This window comes from Haliotis rufescens, unplaced genomic scaffold (genome assembly GCF_023055435.1).
Source record: "Haliotis rufescens isolate VD_foot unplaced genomic scaffold, xgHalRufe1.0.p SCAF_5, whole genome shotgun sequence".
Taxonomy (NCBI): Eukaryota; Metazoa; Mollusca; class Gastropoda; order Lepetellida; family Haliotidae; genus Haliotis; species Haliotis rufescens.
Genome location: NW_025964223.1, coordinates 63,245,721 through 63,262,432, shown reverse-complemented (window position 1 = coordinate 63,262,432; position 16,712 = coordinate 63,245,721). Strand labels below are relative to the sequence as shown.

General features: G+C 38.3%; 1 protein-coding gene across 3 annotated transcripts in view; it reads right to left on the bottom strand.

The window, feature by feature from the left end:
* Positions 1–1,932: 1,932 nt before the first annotated feature.
* Positions 1,933–16,712, bottom strand: part of LOC124143847 (suppressor of lurcher protein 1-like) — a 301,234-nt gene continuing 286,454 nt past the window's right edge. For all 3 annotated transcript variants that reach the window (XM_048383705.1, XM_046512999.2, XM_048383706.1), the window contains 6 exons: positions 15,608–15,803; positions 13,040–13,233; positions 10,505–10,543; positions 8,645–8,816; positions 5,411–5,661; positions 1,933–4,654 (listed from right to left, as the gene is read on the bottom strand). In XM_048383705.1, the coding sequence (XP_048239662.1) occupies positions 4,539–4,654; positions 5,411–5,661; positions 8,645–8,816; positions 10,505–10,543; positions 13,040–13,233; positions 15,608–15,803 (968 nt within the window). In that variant the 3' untranslated portion in view covers positions 1,933–4,538. The remainder of the gene's footprint in view (positions 4,655–5,410; positions 5,662–8,644; positions 8,817–10,504; positions 10,544–13,039; positions 13,234–15,607; positions 15,804–16,712) is intronic.

Below are 16,712 nucleotides of genomic sequence, written 5' to 3'. Positions count from 1 at the left end.
TTTCATGATTTTTTCATTACATATTACAGTCAAAACCAATATATTTTCATATCATAATCCTAATCCTACCCCTAACTTTGTTATAGTAAAGCTAAAAATAAATATGCGAAGTTTCATTAAAAATAATTTATCAAGATCTTTTGATTTGTATTTGTGTGAAAACCTTTCTTTCATTTATTTTAAAGAAAAAATTAAATCAACCGTGACTTTTTTTACTTTTGACACTTGGAATAACCATTATATGCTTAAAAGAAGAAATAAACTGATTGGCCCAAAAGAAATTATTTGAAATATGAAATAAATTACTTAGGGATTTAATGTGGAATTCAGTTTTTATGAAATAGTTTTTCATTAATCACATGAGCATGAAACATCCTAGCAGGAATGCACATGTACCTATTGATGCAGTGCTGTCTTTTACCCTTCTGGCGTGCCATCTCAACATATTTGCCGGCCCAACAGAGCACCAGATTCTGTGAATTACGGCAGTGGCACCATCAACAATCTAAACCACTGACAAATGACAATAAATAAACAGTGTCGACCTACATCAACAACAGACAATCAACAAGAAAGAAAAGCAACAACTAACACATACCCCATTTGTTATTTGATGCTCAACACCGAGGTATTCGACATGGTACAACAGCTCCAACAGCATAAATCGACATCTGACTTCATTTTGACATGCGTATAAATCAACATTCTGACATGAGTATAAATTCTAAAATCAACATTTTCATACATATAATTCCTTGAGTTCATGAGTACAATGTGTTTTGTTCTCATCGAGAAAATGCTGCATGAAGGTGCAATCGACGTCTATTGATCTATTGATCAACACTTCCTAGGGATTCCACATAAACAAATCTCAAATTGTGACTGAAGGGTTATCGAAGTTGTAAGTGGGTTAAATGTTATGATCAATGTGCAAGAAGGGAAAGGAAGGAGGAGTGTGTGTGTGTGTGTGTGTGTGTGTGAGAATACCCAACTCGGACACAGTATACTGACTCCGAGCCACCAGTCCCCTTGTTTTAGCCCCTTAATGACAGCGCAAGGCAGGGTAACAACAAGTACCATCTTTTAACGTCTTTTGTGTGTGTGTGTGTGTGTGTGTGTGTGTGTGTTTGTGTGTGAGATTTGCATGCGTGCATGAATGTGTGTGCGTGTGAATGTGTGTCCGCGTGTGCAAAGCATGGGAATTTGAAAAATAAATTTGTCATTTTCCAAAATGTTTCTGAATGTGTTTTGGGTCCAAAAATAATATTTGACTCTAGGGCTGGGACAAGTCCAGATTTACTACCTGGGAACCTGATGTACATCGGCCTTCACAGAGACATTCGTCCACTACATTATTCACAATCAGATTATAAACAAATATTGTTTTTTGTGTATGTATAATGTGGACATTTTCCCCCAAAAATACAGTGTACAGGGGGTATAACCATGAACAATTTTTTTAATTGCTACAGCCATTAAACGACATCTCACATGACTAATCATGGGTCTGAATAGTCCTGTGGGTACCCAGGTCCTACTCAAGATAAACCCGACCAGTTACCCATCCCAGCCCTATTGGACTCCTTGTTTCATTCATCTCTATCTCCTCATTTGTCTTGGAGGATGGATTGACAAACAAACTCTCAAACAAAAATCCCCAAATCCAAATATAGATCATCGAACTACCCCCTGCCCTCCATTACACTGCTGCTTACAAGGAGAAGTTCATTTTTCTTACATTAAAATAAAATCAATAGCAAAAATTGTGTTTTCATAAATTGTTTGAGAGCTGTTTACGGATAAGGTTGTGGGATCTTTAACAGAATTCAACTTAGAACATAAGGTAAAGGAGAATGGGTTTGAAGGGGAGGGTGATGACCTAACTTGGGCATGAATATAGTTGGATCGAAGCCTTGCTTTTTCTTAAAAGTGCAAGATCAGTGTCCAGATGGTTTCATTTTTTATATGAATTCAAATTGATATGGAAAACCAACTAAAAATATGACATTCATAACCAACATACTGGTAATATGCAGACATTTCACACTGAACAAAGGATATTCACTACCCTTATATGTCACAAAGATGTTGCAGTGCACTGAAATCCATAAACCAGTCTGTATGAAATCGGTTGTTATGATGATTATGACACATTGATATCCTCAGTAATGAAAATGAGATACTGCTGTGTGGAAATTATCGAAATCTTTGTGCACACAAACTGATGACAAACTGTGACATCACGATCAGTGCCACACATCAGTGAATGAGGGTGCTGAGTTAATTTGAACATGCTTAGTTGTTCACGCAAGTGTGTAGATGAAAGTCTACATCAGTATACCAAAAATAAATGGGCCACAAAAAATACTATGTTCAGTGATAAACTGGTCTTGCACTTGTAAGCACATATCTCATGAAATAGAAAGTGATCACTTTCATTATGTTCTTACACCAAGATGAGGGGTGGGGGAATGATGGGTGGGGTAGGGGAGTGGTGAGGGGTGGGATGGGGTTGGGGTAAGGTGGGGTGGGTGGGGTGTAATCTAAGAGGGGCTATTGTTAATGAACCTGAGCACAACTGTTCTAGCAACCTGAAAACATCTCATCAGATCCCCAATCCACAAAAGCAAGCATGAAAAGACTTCATGCACATAATTCTCCAATTGTCATAAATAAACAGTATTTTAAACAGAATACATCATTTCAGCCTGACACTGTGATGATTTCATGTAACAGTTATATATATATTTCTCTTTTTCAGTGAAAAATGAACATGACTGAAAACCTTATGTTGATTCAACAATTTCTCATGTACAATCAATTTGACATCATGTATCAATTAAAATGGGTTAAAAAGACTTGACTTAAGCAAAAAAGCATATTATCTACAGGACTACACCTACATTTGTCAATTGTAGTGCTTCTCTTATACATTCATTCTGCAACATGTAGGTGCAAATTAACGCTGATGCTATACAGAGAGTGTATGCCGACATACACGGTCTCTGAGCTCTCTGATGGCATACACCACAGCAAAGACTCAAATGTCACTAGGCTATATATCTACATATACTAGCATGTTGTCACAATTTTGTTTATGTTACAAGAAACAGCATGTCTAATTACCAGTATTTCACTTGGCATATGTACACTTGGTAATCATGCGTCTAGGGACCGTCACAAAACTCTTGCATGTCTTTTTCTAAATGTTGGTAAATATATATATATTGAAATCATGAATTTAAATGTTTCACTAAAAATGAATGTTTCAGCACACTACAGCATTCCAGCATCGAAATCATGTTTAGTATAATATACTTTTTGAAAAAGACATGTGAAGTTTTTGATATGACCCCTCTAATTCCTGTCACATCTGGTGATATTTAAGGCAAGTTTGTGGTGTATCACTTGTAACACTGACAACTTTCAACCAATCACAGTTAAGATCAGCAGTCAGCTGACCTGATAGTTAATCCTCATTGGTTGGGAGGATTACATAACTGAGACATATTGATAAACACATCGGATGACAAAAACAAGATACTTCTCTGGTTCAGCCATCACTTCAATGACAGCAGCATTTAAAATAGGTATTTACATCGTGCCCTTGTATGCATACAAATGTGTGGTAGTTCGGAAAATGAAAACTACATATTCTCCAAGTTTCAGTTCTTGAACTGTACAGGGGCATTTTGAGTTCCCCAAACCATGGTTTTTTTTTAAATGTTAGACAAATTTATTTCAAAATATAATAACAGCATGTCAATTCAAAACTCCTTAAAAAATCATAAAGTTATGTCAATTTATATTGACTTAATATTTAACACACTGTTTTCTGAAATATAAATTTATATATTTCAGAATATGAGAGTGTGGACCATTTACAAACAAGGACTTGTATAAAATTGCATTTTAGGATAAAGAATGTGTTCTGAAGGACTCATGCAGCCCCAAAAACAATGACCCAATAAAATATTTAAATATTAAAATGCAACATTTTTATATTTCATGTCTTACAGGAATCATAATTGCTGGCTTTGCTTCCAAACCTTTTCATTCTGTTTTTAGAGGAAAGAATTCCAGGATGTTCTTATCATATGTTAATTGCAGGCCATAGAAACAGCATCTGAATATCAGATGGCTTGTGTCTATTGTGAAAATGGTCAGCGTCTTAAGCATTGAAAATATTGTAGCGTTTTTTTAAATTTTCAATATGTTAATAAAACCATCATGATAATGAAAAACATTCACTAACTTTCAGCAATAAATGATCCAAATAACAATAAGGCATATGAACTTTGAATATATTTACATAATGAGGTCATGGTATTTAATGTCAAACAAAAGGGAAATCATGCAAGGCATTATAGTAAGCATTAGCATATAATATAGGCATATTGAACAAAACCAGCTTAAATAACCTGTCTTATCATTAGACAATTGTAGTAGAGGCCCAAACTGAACATGACACTATATTTTTTCACATTCCTTGAAGATGGCAGAGGTTGGAGGTCATAGTTCAAGGTCAGGAGGTCAGGTCAGTGGTTGACCTTGTGAGCAAGGAAGGCAAGGGTCAGGAGACAGATGATTAGTGAACTTGTCGATAACCTCTGACCTGAGCCACTACTAGGTCTGTCATATCGATGCATCATACCTGAAAAAAAGACATGAACACATTATAGGCCGATATAAGATACATGATAAATTTCAGTGAAGAATTAAGCAGAAATGATGTCATTATAGAACAATGTTTCATTGGGACATAAATAACATTGTTCTATCATGAACTAATTTCTGGAGATTCGAACATGTGCTCACAACTTGATGATGTCCTAAACTGGACAACGTTATTTTTTTAGAAAGAGGTGTCCAGTGAGCTATTCCCCATAGATGTATCTGGGCAACGTAGATAAACGCAATGACCGAACGATCGCATCCAAAAGTAGGCGAGATATAACAATCAGTATTGGGAGAAAAGGTACAGATAATCAAGGTGCAAATTATATGAAAATGCAGAAAAGACCAAATTTAACCCTGGGATAATATTTAGGTAGGATATAATCGTTGCTTACAATAGCAGGTGTTCATGAAAAAGGTGAGCGCATTCTGCCCACCTAAGCCTATCTCTAAAAGACAGTCATAGTGCTAAGATAGCGTGAAGAAACTGGCCCTACAAACATTTTGTGTACGAAGTTCTTCCAAGGCCCCATTCCACAAAGCGATCACAGCTCTATGACAAAAGTAACTGCTATGCTCTACAATAGATTTACCAAAGTCGTACCGAAAAAAATTCGGAACTGGACGCAGTAACACAAAACACAATATATAACCAGCACAATGTCAGTGGGCAAGATCCCAAAGAAAGGACCGATGTTGACATAACTGACCACTGTCCAAGAATTCATCTTACCTGAATTATCGTCTCCATTGTTGACGGGTGTTATGGGGTTATCTGTTCCTTTGAACTGGTAGTATGCAAAAAATCCTTCATCATCATAAACATCATTTGACTTGAACACTACTCTAAAGAAGGGTCCGTCCGACTCGATGGACTCCTTTTTCCCCTCGGAGCTTGCTCCACACAGTCTATGTAACTTCCTGTCCTCTGAATCGGCAAAGTTAGAAAAGGAGACGTAGTCACTGTGAGTTCCTTCATCACATCTGAAAGGATGAAAAATTCATTGCAACATGGTTTATGTGTTTATTTTCTCTTTATAAAACATAGTTTGTGATATTCCATCTAGGACTGGGATGGGTAGCTCGGGTACTCAGGTTGGGTGGGTCGTGAGTGGGACCCAGGTACCCACAGGACTACCCAGACTGGTGGTCACATGAGGTATTGTTTAATGACAATAACAATAAAACTGCATGATTACCCTACAAGACCAATCTTCCCGAGGCAAGAGAGTTAAGTGACTATAAAAGTCCAGTTTCCACCCTTGCCAAACTAGCCTGGTATTATGGAGTTACATTTTGGCTGGACTAACGAGTCTATGCATAGTCCAATCAAAATCGTGCACCGAAATCGAAATCCGGTTCGTAAACTGTCGTGCAGTTTCGGTCGATTGCAGGATTTGCAAAGCATGTGCACCGCCAACTCGTTGTGAGTAGATATTTTCCAAACCTTTTCACGTTTTTAATCAAGGTGCTCACGTGATTTGATGCATTTCGCGATGTAAAGCCCGTTTTATCACAATATAGATCTTGATCATTGATCAGATTGTCTTGACTGGGCGCCACCATTTTGTGTGAAGCAAACGCAAGTGATACGAGAGGTGGAATCTGATTTGTCCATAGGAGAGACTTAGAAGGAACATAACTGGTAATAGTCACTGGTGGCGCTACGATCGAGCCCAGTAATTCCAGCCTAGTTCGGCAAGGGTGGAAACTGGACTTTTAAAGTCAGTTAACTCTCTTGCCTCGGGAAGATGTACAAGACCCTACTATTCACATGACTTTAGGATAAGCATTCATTTCTTCTCCTTATATGTTTGAGTGAAGATAAGCTTTAGTCAACTTCTGTGTATGCATGATGAGATAGTCATATGTGTATCCAAAATAATTTTGGCAATGCTGTAGTAAAACAATTCCCAATTTTTAACCAACTCTTGAAACCTACAGAGGGTACCTGGGTAGTAAATTTGGATTCGTCCTAGCCCTAATTACAACCATATCACAACAGCAAAAAGATGATTAAAGTTATCATTAATTATTATTATAATGACAGTATTAATTTGAAATCAAATGAGATTTTATCATTTTACTCAAAACATGCAACATATTTGTTCAAGATCAATCCTTTGTACAGCAGAACAACAATAATCCAACCAGTTCCATCACAACATTCTGGATTAACAAGTTTAGGTTATCCAGATATGTACCGGTAACTATACACGTACAATGAAGAACGAAGCATTGTCAATTTCACGATAAAACATTGTTCTATCATGACATTATTTCTGGAGATTTGAACATGCGTTCACAGCTTGATGACTGTAAATTGGATGATGTTTTTTTTAAGACAGGGAGGTGTCTATTGAGTTGTTCCCCGTAGATGTAACGTGGCAATGTAGATAAATGCAACGGCCGAACGATCACATCCAAAAGTGGGTGAGATATGACAATCGGTGTTGTTAGGAAAGGTACAGATAATCTATGTGCAAATTACATCCAAATGTAACACCCCTGATGAATGGACTTGTCCGACATTGCCAATGCCAGAGTCTATTCAGGGAGTCATCATTATTAAAATATGGGTAAATATTTTTAAAGCTTGTACATTTTATTAACATCCCTTAAGAGGCTGTACAAAAAATTGATTCTCTCATATAAGAAGAAAACGACTTGTGGTCTTGTTTATTGTACAATAAAATACTGCAGTGTTTATTCTACCAGCAGTATTTTATTGTACGATAAACAACTCCCACTCGTTTATTTCTTAAATAAAACATAATAAAACAAATACAATAGAAAATGGATATAACGAACACGGATAGAGTGAAGAAACGGATACAACGAACTGTTAAAAAATCCCTGATTTATCTCCTATATAATATCATATAAAATGTACGTATATACCCCGGTAACAAACTCTCTACAGCAAACTAACGGATACAGCGAACTGATATCTGATCCCAGACAAGCCGATCTACCACTAAGTAGCGACGTGTATAGGGAACTAAGAAATCTCACTCAGTGTCAAGTGTCACTAACAATTGGCTGTACGCAATCAGCGGTGAATCAACACAATCGCGGCGAATCAATACAATCAGCGGTGACGGATCAACCTTGTTCAACTTAAATGAATGTTATGAAATGTTATCAGTTGAATGCTATGAAGTGATCACTACTGATACAAGTCAATGCTGCAATTATGACTATTGTGTTTTTGTTTTATCCCATATGCCGGACGTTTCCGAGCGAAAACGTATATAACGAACTGACTTCTCTGTTCCCTTGTAGTTCGTTATATCCATGTTCTACTGAATGTTTGTTGTCTAAAATGTCAAGATTTAGATGTGGCTGTCATCAGTTGATGATCGAAATGGGCAGACGCAAAGGCATCGATCCAGAATGTCGCTTGTGTAGATATTGTCTTCGATTAAATATTAGTCCAAAGGAAAATGAATATCATTTTGCACTTGTATGCCCTGCTTTTAATAATTTAAGATATAGCTACATTGATCCTAAATACTTTGTAAATCCGTCACTGGAATTCTTTGTTCGTCTGATGTCATCTAATCATAAACCTACTATTGTACAGCTATCAAAATTCATATTGAATGCAATGAAATGTATAAGTCACTTTATCAGTAATTGTATTCCTATAATGTTATGTTCTATGGGCCTGTGGCCTCTAACTTGAGTGAGTGAGTGAGTATGGTTTTACGCCGCTTTTAGCAATATTCCAGCAATATCACGGCGGGGGACACCAGAAATGGGCTTCACACATTGTACCCATGATGGGAATCGAACCCGGGTCTTCGGCGTGACGAGCGAATGCTTTAACCACTAGGCTAACCGACCGCCCCCCTCTAACTTGAAATAAAGGTGTTTTTGTTGTCTAAAATGTAGGTTAGGGCTTCAGGTTAAAGATGTTCCATTTTGTATAAAACAATGTCAAATCCAGCAGGGTCTTAATCACCTCGGGCCAATGCCTTCAACTTGGAATACTGGAAACTGTATATGGACGGTTTCCTTTCCTTTGCCATAAAACAGGTAGTGGCATTCCGTATTGCGAGGGTACAAGCCTGGGTAGTTGGGGGAGGTGAAGGTTCCGTGGGACTCGCGCTGGCTGTAGTAGTTGAATACACACACTGAAATAAACAAGTCAAACATTAGTCTTAATGGAACATGCACATCAAACATTGGTCCAAATGGAACAAACACGTCAAACATTGGTCTTATTGGAACATGCACATCAAACATTGGTCTAAATGGAATAAACACTTCAAACATTGGTCCTATTGGAACATGCACATCAAACATTCGTCTTATTGGAACAAACACATCAAACATTGGTCTTATTGGAATAAGCACATCAAACATTGGTCTTAATGGAACGAACATGTCAAACATTGATCTTAAGAGAGTGAGCATGTCAAACATAAGTCTTTGCTCCAGGCACTGCTTGTATCAAAACACCCCTGTGGGGATTCTGGATGAGGACTGTAATGTTTCAGTGGTCAGATTCAGTAACTTGGAAGATGGCATCTTATTGTACCCCTATGGCATGAATTGTTCTCATAATATCAATCATTGGATTGTCTGGTCCAGACTCACTAATTTAAAGGCTGCAGTCATATAGCTGGAATACTGCTGAAAGCATTGTTGAACAATAAACAAACATATCAAAACAGTCCAGCAGGATTTCATTTTATTGTTTTTGTGGACTTTGAGCATTTTTGATTGTTTCTTGTAATCAAGAACAAGGACCCCATTCCATAAGGCATTTTAGGGCTAGGACAGTCATACCCCCAAGGCTTAACACAGACATATCACAGTCATAGCGCTAAAATCAGTTTGTGGCACAGACCCATTTTCTTTTGAAAAATAACCTGATTGGCATACAGGGTTCTACTGCATATTTTGGAAAGTTCTTACAATGGAGTTGAACTATGAAAGTCATTGTCAATATCCTGCTCTGTAATATAATCAATAGCTGACATCTAGTTTTGATAAATATTTCATAATCCTCCTTCAAGCAACATATTTCTATACTTTCAAACACAGCTGTAGCATAGTAGTTCCGCTTAAATATAATTACATTAATAGAACATAGCAGTCTCCCTGATTAGGTAAGAAGCAATTAACATGGCAACCATTCATTTCTTAAATGAGATTTTTGATGCAAAACTGTACAGAAAATAATCCCCTCCCCTAACACGTGTCATATTTTTAGATTACCCGACCATGTCCTTGCACATTTTTTTCATGAGCCTCCCTGAATACACAAAATGCAAAAGAACTTTATATTGTATTATAAACTCTCCATTTTTCATGACTCTCCCTATTTATTAAAATATGTGTATTATTTGTTGTTGACCCTCCCAATTTCCTCTGACCACCCCCTCCTGTAATAAATGACCAGTCCCTTACTTAATCAAATCAGACATTTGGATATCGAGACTAAACCAATTTGGTTATCATCAGTGATAATTTCTCCGCAGTTCCAATGTAGTCATCTCCAGGAACCTGCTATGAATGCAAACTCTCCCTCAGAACCATCCCTGCTCTTGCAAAATTACTACCAAGGGAGATAACTCTTTGGAGCTTGATGGCAAAGAGCTGAGTGGTTATATATTTATTACAGAAGTTAAATATCCAAATAATTATCATTTATCAGTAATATGTCCCAGGAGAAGTAAACAAGACAAAGCTTGATCTCGTTGTGAGCAACCAAGATTTTTAACCAAGTCAGCGAGCCTGAGGACCTGATCCCGTCAGTCGCCTCTTACGATAAGCATGCAATGACATAATGACAATCATTTATTGTGATACTCACCTCCTCTGCTGTCTCGTTCACCAGTTGATATTCCGAAATCTAGATGAAAACAAAAACATATTGTCAGTTATATGCATGATGGTCAAGAATATTACAGCTACATCACAGATCCTGCATCAACATTCAAACCAGTGGTTGAAGGTATATGAGCAGCAATCTATGATGTTAATGTCCAATGGCACACCATTAGCAATACATAATGTCATATACCTTAACCACTTTATCCCAATTTACCCATGTGTTTACGACCATGAGGTACTGGATCCTATTTGTCAGTCCATGAAATATCAAAAACAAGATAGACAAAGTAAAGATAAGATATATGGATGAACAACTTCTTTATTACAATTAGGAGTGACGTTTCAGTGTAGGTTTTGACACCGTCATCAAGAAAGTGATGGTGTGGGTTCTAACATCATCAAGTAAGTGAAGATCATCTGCTTGATAACAGTGTTAGAACCTACACCGAAACATCGCTCCTAATTCTAATAAAGATGTTCATCCATATATCTCATCCTTACTTAGAACTCCAACTTTTAAATGCCTCTCGAAGAAGAAACCAGATAGACAGACCAATAACTCTTATAGAGCACCCTACTGTTTCAAAGATTGTAATCATTGATGATTCAACTGTTAAACAATGAACTCTGTACTATATACTATATAATATGAAGACATACCATAATAGATCAATGTGGGACTATTCTCCAAGACCTGAAGCCCTGGTCTAGACACTGTAATTAGCGCCTGTGTGAAACTGACACATTGTCGCCTGTTGTTATGGTAATCACCAACTGCTGACTTGATATTTTCATACAATTACAGTTAATAGACAATCAAATTGGTGTTTACATGACTGACTTCAAACTTGCAAGGGCTGCCAATGGGCTGAGTCTCGTCTCTCTTTACATAATTATTACAGTGATGATATTAGCTATGATGATGACATGTGTGTTCACTGAATTACTGGCCAAAGGATAGCAGGCCGGCAGTTATTTTAAATATGCCCATTCTGTTCTGGAATCCTCACAGTTAGGTTGTTCTGAACATAACCAAGTAATGATGCCTAGAGTCAAGAGCTGCAGCAGTTCATTGAAATAACACTTATCAACTTTATTAACTCATTGTTGATACTTCACAGGTTTGTATACACTCTGTTCCTCCATCACCCAACCATGTTCCTCCATCACCCAAATATGTTCCTCCATCACCAAACTACATTCCTGTCACCCAATTACATTTTTCCATCACCCAACTATGTTCCTCCATCACCCAACTATGTTCCTCCATCACCCAACTACGTTCCTCCATCACCCAACTACATTCCTCCATCACTCAACCATGTTCCTCGATCACCAAACTACGTTCCTCGATCACCCAACTATGTTCCTCCATCACTCAACTATGTTCCTCCATCACTCAACTATGTTCCTCCATCACTCAACTATGTTCCTCCATCACTCAACTATGTACATCCACCACCCAACTACGTTCCTCTATCACCCAACTACGTTCCTCCATCACCCAACTATGTTCCTCCATCACCCAACTACGTTCCTCCATCACTCAACTACATTCCTCCATCACCCAACTACGTTCCTCCTTCACCCAACTACTTTCCTCCATCACCCAACTACATTCCTCCATCACCCAACTACATTCCTCCATCACTCAACTACGTTCCTCCATCACTCAACTACATTCCTCCATCACTCAACTATGTTCCTCCATCACCCAACTATGTTCCTCCATCACTCAACTACATTCCTCCATCACCCAACTATGTTCCTCCATCACCCAACTATGTTCCTCCATCACCCAACTATGTTCCTCCATCACCCAACTCTGTTCCTCCATCACCCAACTACATTCCTCCATCACCCAGCTACGTTCCTCCATCACCCAACTACGTTCCTCCATCACCCAGCTACGTTCCTCCATCACCCAACAACGTTCCACCATCACCCAACTACATTCCTCCATCACTCATGAATACATATGGCTATTTTTCAGTGTAGTGACAATATGTAACCAACAAATCAAGCAACTGCCTGGTTGCTGTGTGAAGGAAAACAAATAGTACAGAGGCCAGTCAGTTTACACTGAACAAGCGGCAATGTTCCCCACTCAGTGTACAGTGTGGACCGTGCAGCATCTGCTCTACACAGTGCTCAAATGTCAGGTCACAGCTGGGTTCCACAAAGTCCATCATGCATGGAAGGCTCATTTGACTTCCATGACTTATACATGGCCTCATGTCATTAGCTGACTGAAACTAGACAAGTGTCAGCTCTACACCACAGATATGCCCAATGTCTTCAAGGGATGACGTATGTTGTGGTACCATAAAGCGTTATTGATGTAACTTTGATATCTAGCTTAATCTAACAAAAACAGGTTCCAATAATCCTAAAGAAAACTGCTTCTTTGTTTCACGCAAGGCACGCACAGTACAGTGTCTAGACATGGACTTGACATGCATGGGAACGAGGCACACTGATTCAATCTGTTAAGGAATAAAACCACTGTACACACTGTTGACAAAACTGTAAACAGCCTTGAAGCCGGTTGTCATTCCCTTGGATGAGGACTCGCTGTGGAACTGCACCGTCATCTTTGTCCCCGCAGACATCAGAACAGGCGGCAGCTTCTTCCCACAATACACACCCAGTTCCACGACCTTCCCACTCAGAGGTATTGTGACCTTGATGGAATCTGACCCAGCACAGCTGAAAGGGTCAAGGTGAACAAAGGTTAAGGTCAATTATAAATCATCAGTGAAATACTAAAATGTTTTCCTTTTATAACGTTTGTTTGTTAACATCGCACTCATCAATGTTTCAGGCATGTATTGGCTGTTTGAAAGTGAGTGAGTGAGTGAGTGAGTGAGTGAGTGAGTGAGTGAGTGAGTGAGTGAGTGAGTGAGTATGGTTTACGCCACTTTTAGCAATATTCCAGCAATATCATGGCGGGAGACATCCATGTGGGGAATCGAACCCGGGTCTTCAGCGTGACAAGCCTACACTTTAACCAACAGGCTACCCCACCACCCCTGTTTGAAAATATCGTAGCCTTGACCGGGCAAACCAGTGATTGATATGCTGTTGGGGTAGGTTGACATACTGTCATCCAAGTCACCGAGCTTCACCAGCCGATCCATTAGATCAGTGGAGACCAATTCTAACTTGGAATCCCTACTGACAATATGTTGGCATTTTATCAATCATTGTTCCCGATAGGAAGATTCCAACAGATCAATCATCATTAATCTTTTCATGTTTGTATTTTGCAGAAATGGTATGTCAAAGATTTTTATTGGAAATTTCAAGAACTTTAGCCCATAAATGAAAATAATTGATCGGTTGCATATTGATGATGAATGTGTAATCAGTTGCAGATCAAAGGAATGACTGAACATTTTGAATAAAAATTTGATATCATATAGTATTTTTAAATTGATTATATCACTAAGGGACACCTACAATTAATCATTGCGTTTGATACAGGGTAACTGATCAACAACTTCCACCATATTGCAGTAATGATGAATGATGTTACTCTTTCCAATGGCGCCATGGTGGTTGTAATTATTTCTCTATTGTAGTCTTATAAAGGACGAGGTCGGATAAAAACATTTTTGGCACACAGGAAGTGTCAAATTTAAAAGTTAAGGAAAACTTTGTAATAACAGTATGAAACTTATCAAATGGTTGGTAACTTTTTCTTTCTTACACTTGCATGGTTTTTACATCTGGTACGTTCAAGTGCACAGGAATTGTTAAAATGAGGAAAATGTCTGACTTCAGGAGAAATTCTAACTGAAGAGCATTAGTTCGTGACACAAGGTGATTTTTTACCATATCTTTAACAGCAACTCCAAAGAAAATCAGGTTGGATCAAAGACTTGCTCTTGTTCAAGTATTTAAAAAATAACATCTGATTTTTAATTTTGTGTTGTTAAGAGTAAAAAACATGCAAGTGTTGAAATCAAGTCTAGTACTAATTTATATGTACATGGAGGTAGATAGCTCATAACAATTCTAAACAATGTGCTCATTTCTTTCATTATTCAGACAGTGAAGACATGAATTTGTTACGGAGAACAACTTCTTTATTCTTTGTTATTCATTGTTTTATGGCTACTTCATCACATGATGAAGAGGCAAGAAGTAGCCTGAAATGTTGTTTCAAAGAATAAAGAGGTTGTTACCCAAGAGTTTCGTGTCTTCACATTCTTCCAACTTCTAACTGCCTGTCAAAGACTCCTCTCAGATCATGAGAGTTAAAAAGGTCACTTATTACGCCCAGTTCTTTGAAGACGGCATAAATACATCCATTCATCTTCAGTTTCAAGGTCATTAATGAGATTTGGAAAAAAGTAATATTTGAAGAGGTGATCAGCAGAGTATGTGAGGCCGAGGGGTAGAAATCGCTGCAATTCAATGTGCAGAGTTGCATCCCTTTGAACAGCAAGGATCCACTGACCATGGGTTCATATCCTGGATTTGCCTTGATTATGATCATAGCTTTATCAGCATTGTATTCTTTACAAATGGTTTTAACTTTCAAAGATCTGCAATGATTCAGTATTTCCTCCAAAATTAAACTGACTTGTCAACATACACTGCAAACTTATGTTATGCAGTGTCTTCTCGAATGATCTCTCGTCCAAGTACTACCCACACAGAGCAGTCATTGTGTCCACCCAATACCCTTCTCCTACCATAAGTGTGGTGCTGCAGAGTAGTTCAAAGCACCTGATGAATAGGCAAGAAGTTTGTTAAACGCTCACTCAGCAATATCCCAGCTATATGATGACAGTCAGTAAATAATCGAGTTTGGACCACACAATCTAGTGATTGATATGAGCATCGACCAACACAATTGGAATACGATGAAATGAATCAACCAAGTCAGCGAGTCTGACCACCTGATCCCGTTAGTCACCTCTTACAACAAGGACTGGTTGCTGAAGACCTATTCCAACAAGCATCTTCATGGGTGGCAAGAAATAAGTAGCCTTGAAATGTAGTTTATGCATAATAAATAAGTTCTTAATACTCCTCGTCAAGTTTAAAAACAACAGATTAAAAAGTAACTTACTCAAGGGGTTCTGTTGGATTTCCTCCATTGAAAAATAAATCCATATGCACAAACTTGAGTTGCACCCTCTCGCGTCCGACTCCAGTGAATGTGTAGGTACAGGTCACACCAGCAGAGTAGGGGCTGGGGTGGAAGGGACTTTGTATTGTGCCGTTTGCGTGGATCTGGCTGTTGATCTCTTTATTGCAGTTAAATTCTGAAAAAGAGAATGATATATTGAGAAACTTGGACATAATTTCAGTGTTCAATCAACTCTAATTGAAGCTCTGCCAGTATATGATTTCTGAAAGAAAAGAAGATGAGAATGCTTGAATAATCAATAATTCTGAAAGAAAACAGAAAAATGAGTCACTGATATTTGTTCAAATAAAACATGACAGAGAACTATATTACTGAATATCATACATCAGGTGATTCACATGAGTTTAAAGTAAAAACATATAAATAAATTTTAATCTCAAGTTTTTTGCTTTGCACCCTCCATCGCACGCACTTTTTTTGTTAGGCACTACATTACTGGGGATGCTTGCTCCACCTGAATTCCCCTATGGGATGAACACAAAAGAAGATACAATAAGACAGTTTTATCAATAGATTCAGTGACCACAAGACAGTATGGCAAGAGGGTTGACTTCAACTTTCCACTTAGTCAACTTTCAATAGCTGCAATATTCCAGCAGCCATTGGTGCAAGTATTGAGATACAGTCCAGCATGCTCTCTCTACGAAGACTTCAAGGAGTATCTCATACAATCATGTCTGATGTTATTGTGTCCGCCCGGAGAGCGGAAGGTCCGGGGTTCGATCCCCGGCCGCGTCATACCAAAAGACGTTAAAAGATGGTACTTGTTGTAACCCTGTCTGGAGCTCGACATTAAGGGGCTAAAACAAGGACTGGTCGGCTCGGAGTCAGTATACTGTGTCTGAGTGGGGTATTCATGTTAAACTGCGGCATGGTATCTCAGTGAGCTAGCACTATAAATCGGCATCAGTCCGGACTAGTACAAGCAGCCACAGACACACACGTGCATACACGTCGCTATATAAGTGCAATAATCTTGGACGCGACGTTAAACCCAATTTCACCTCACCTCTGATGTTATTCC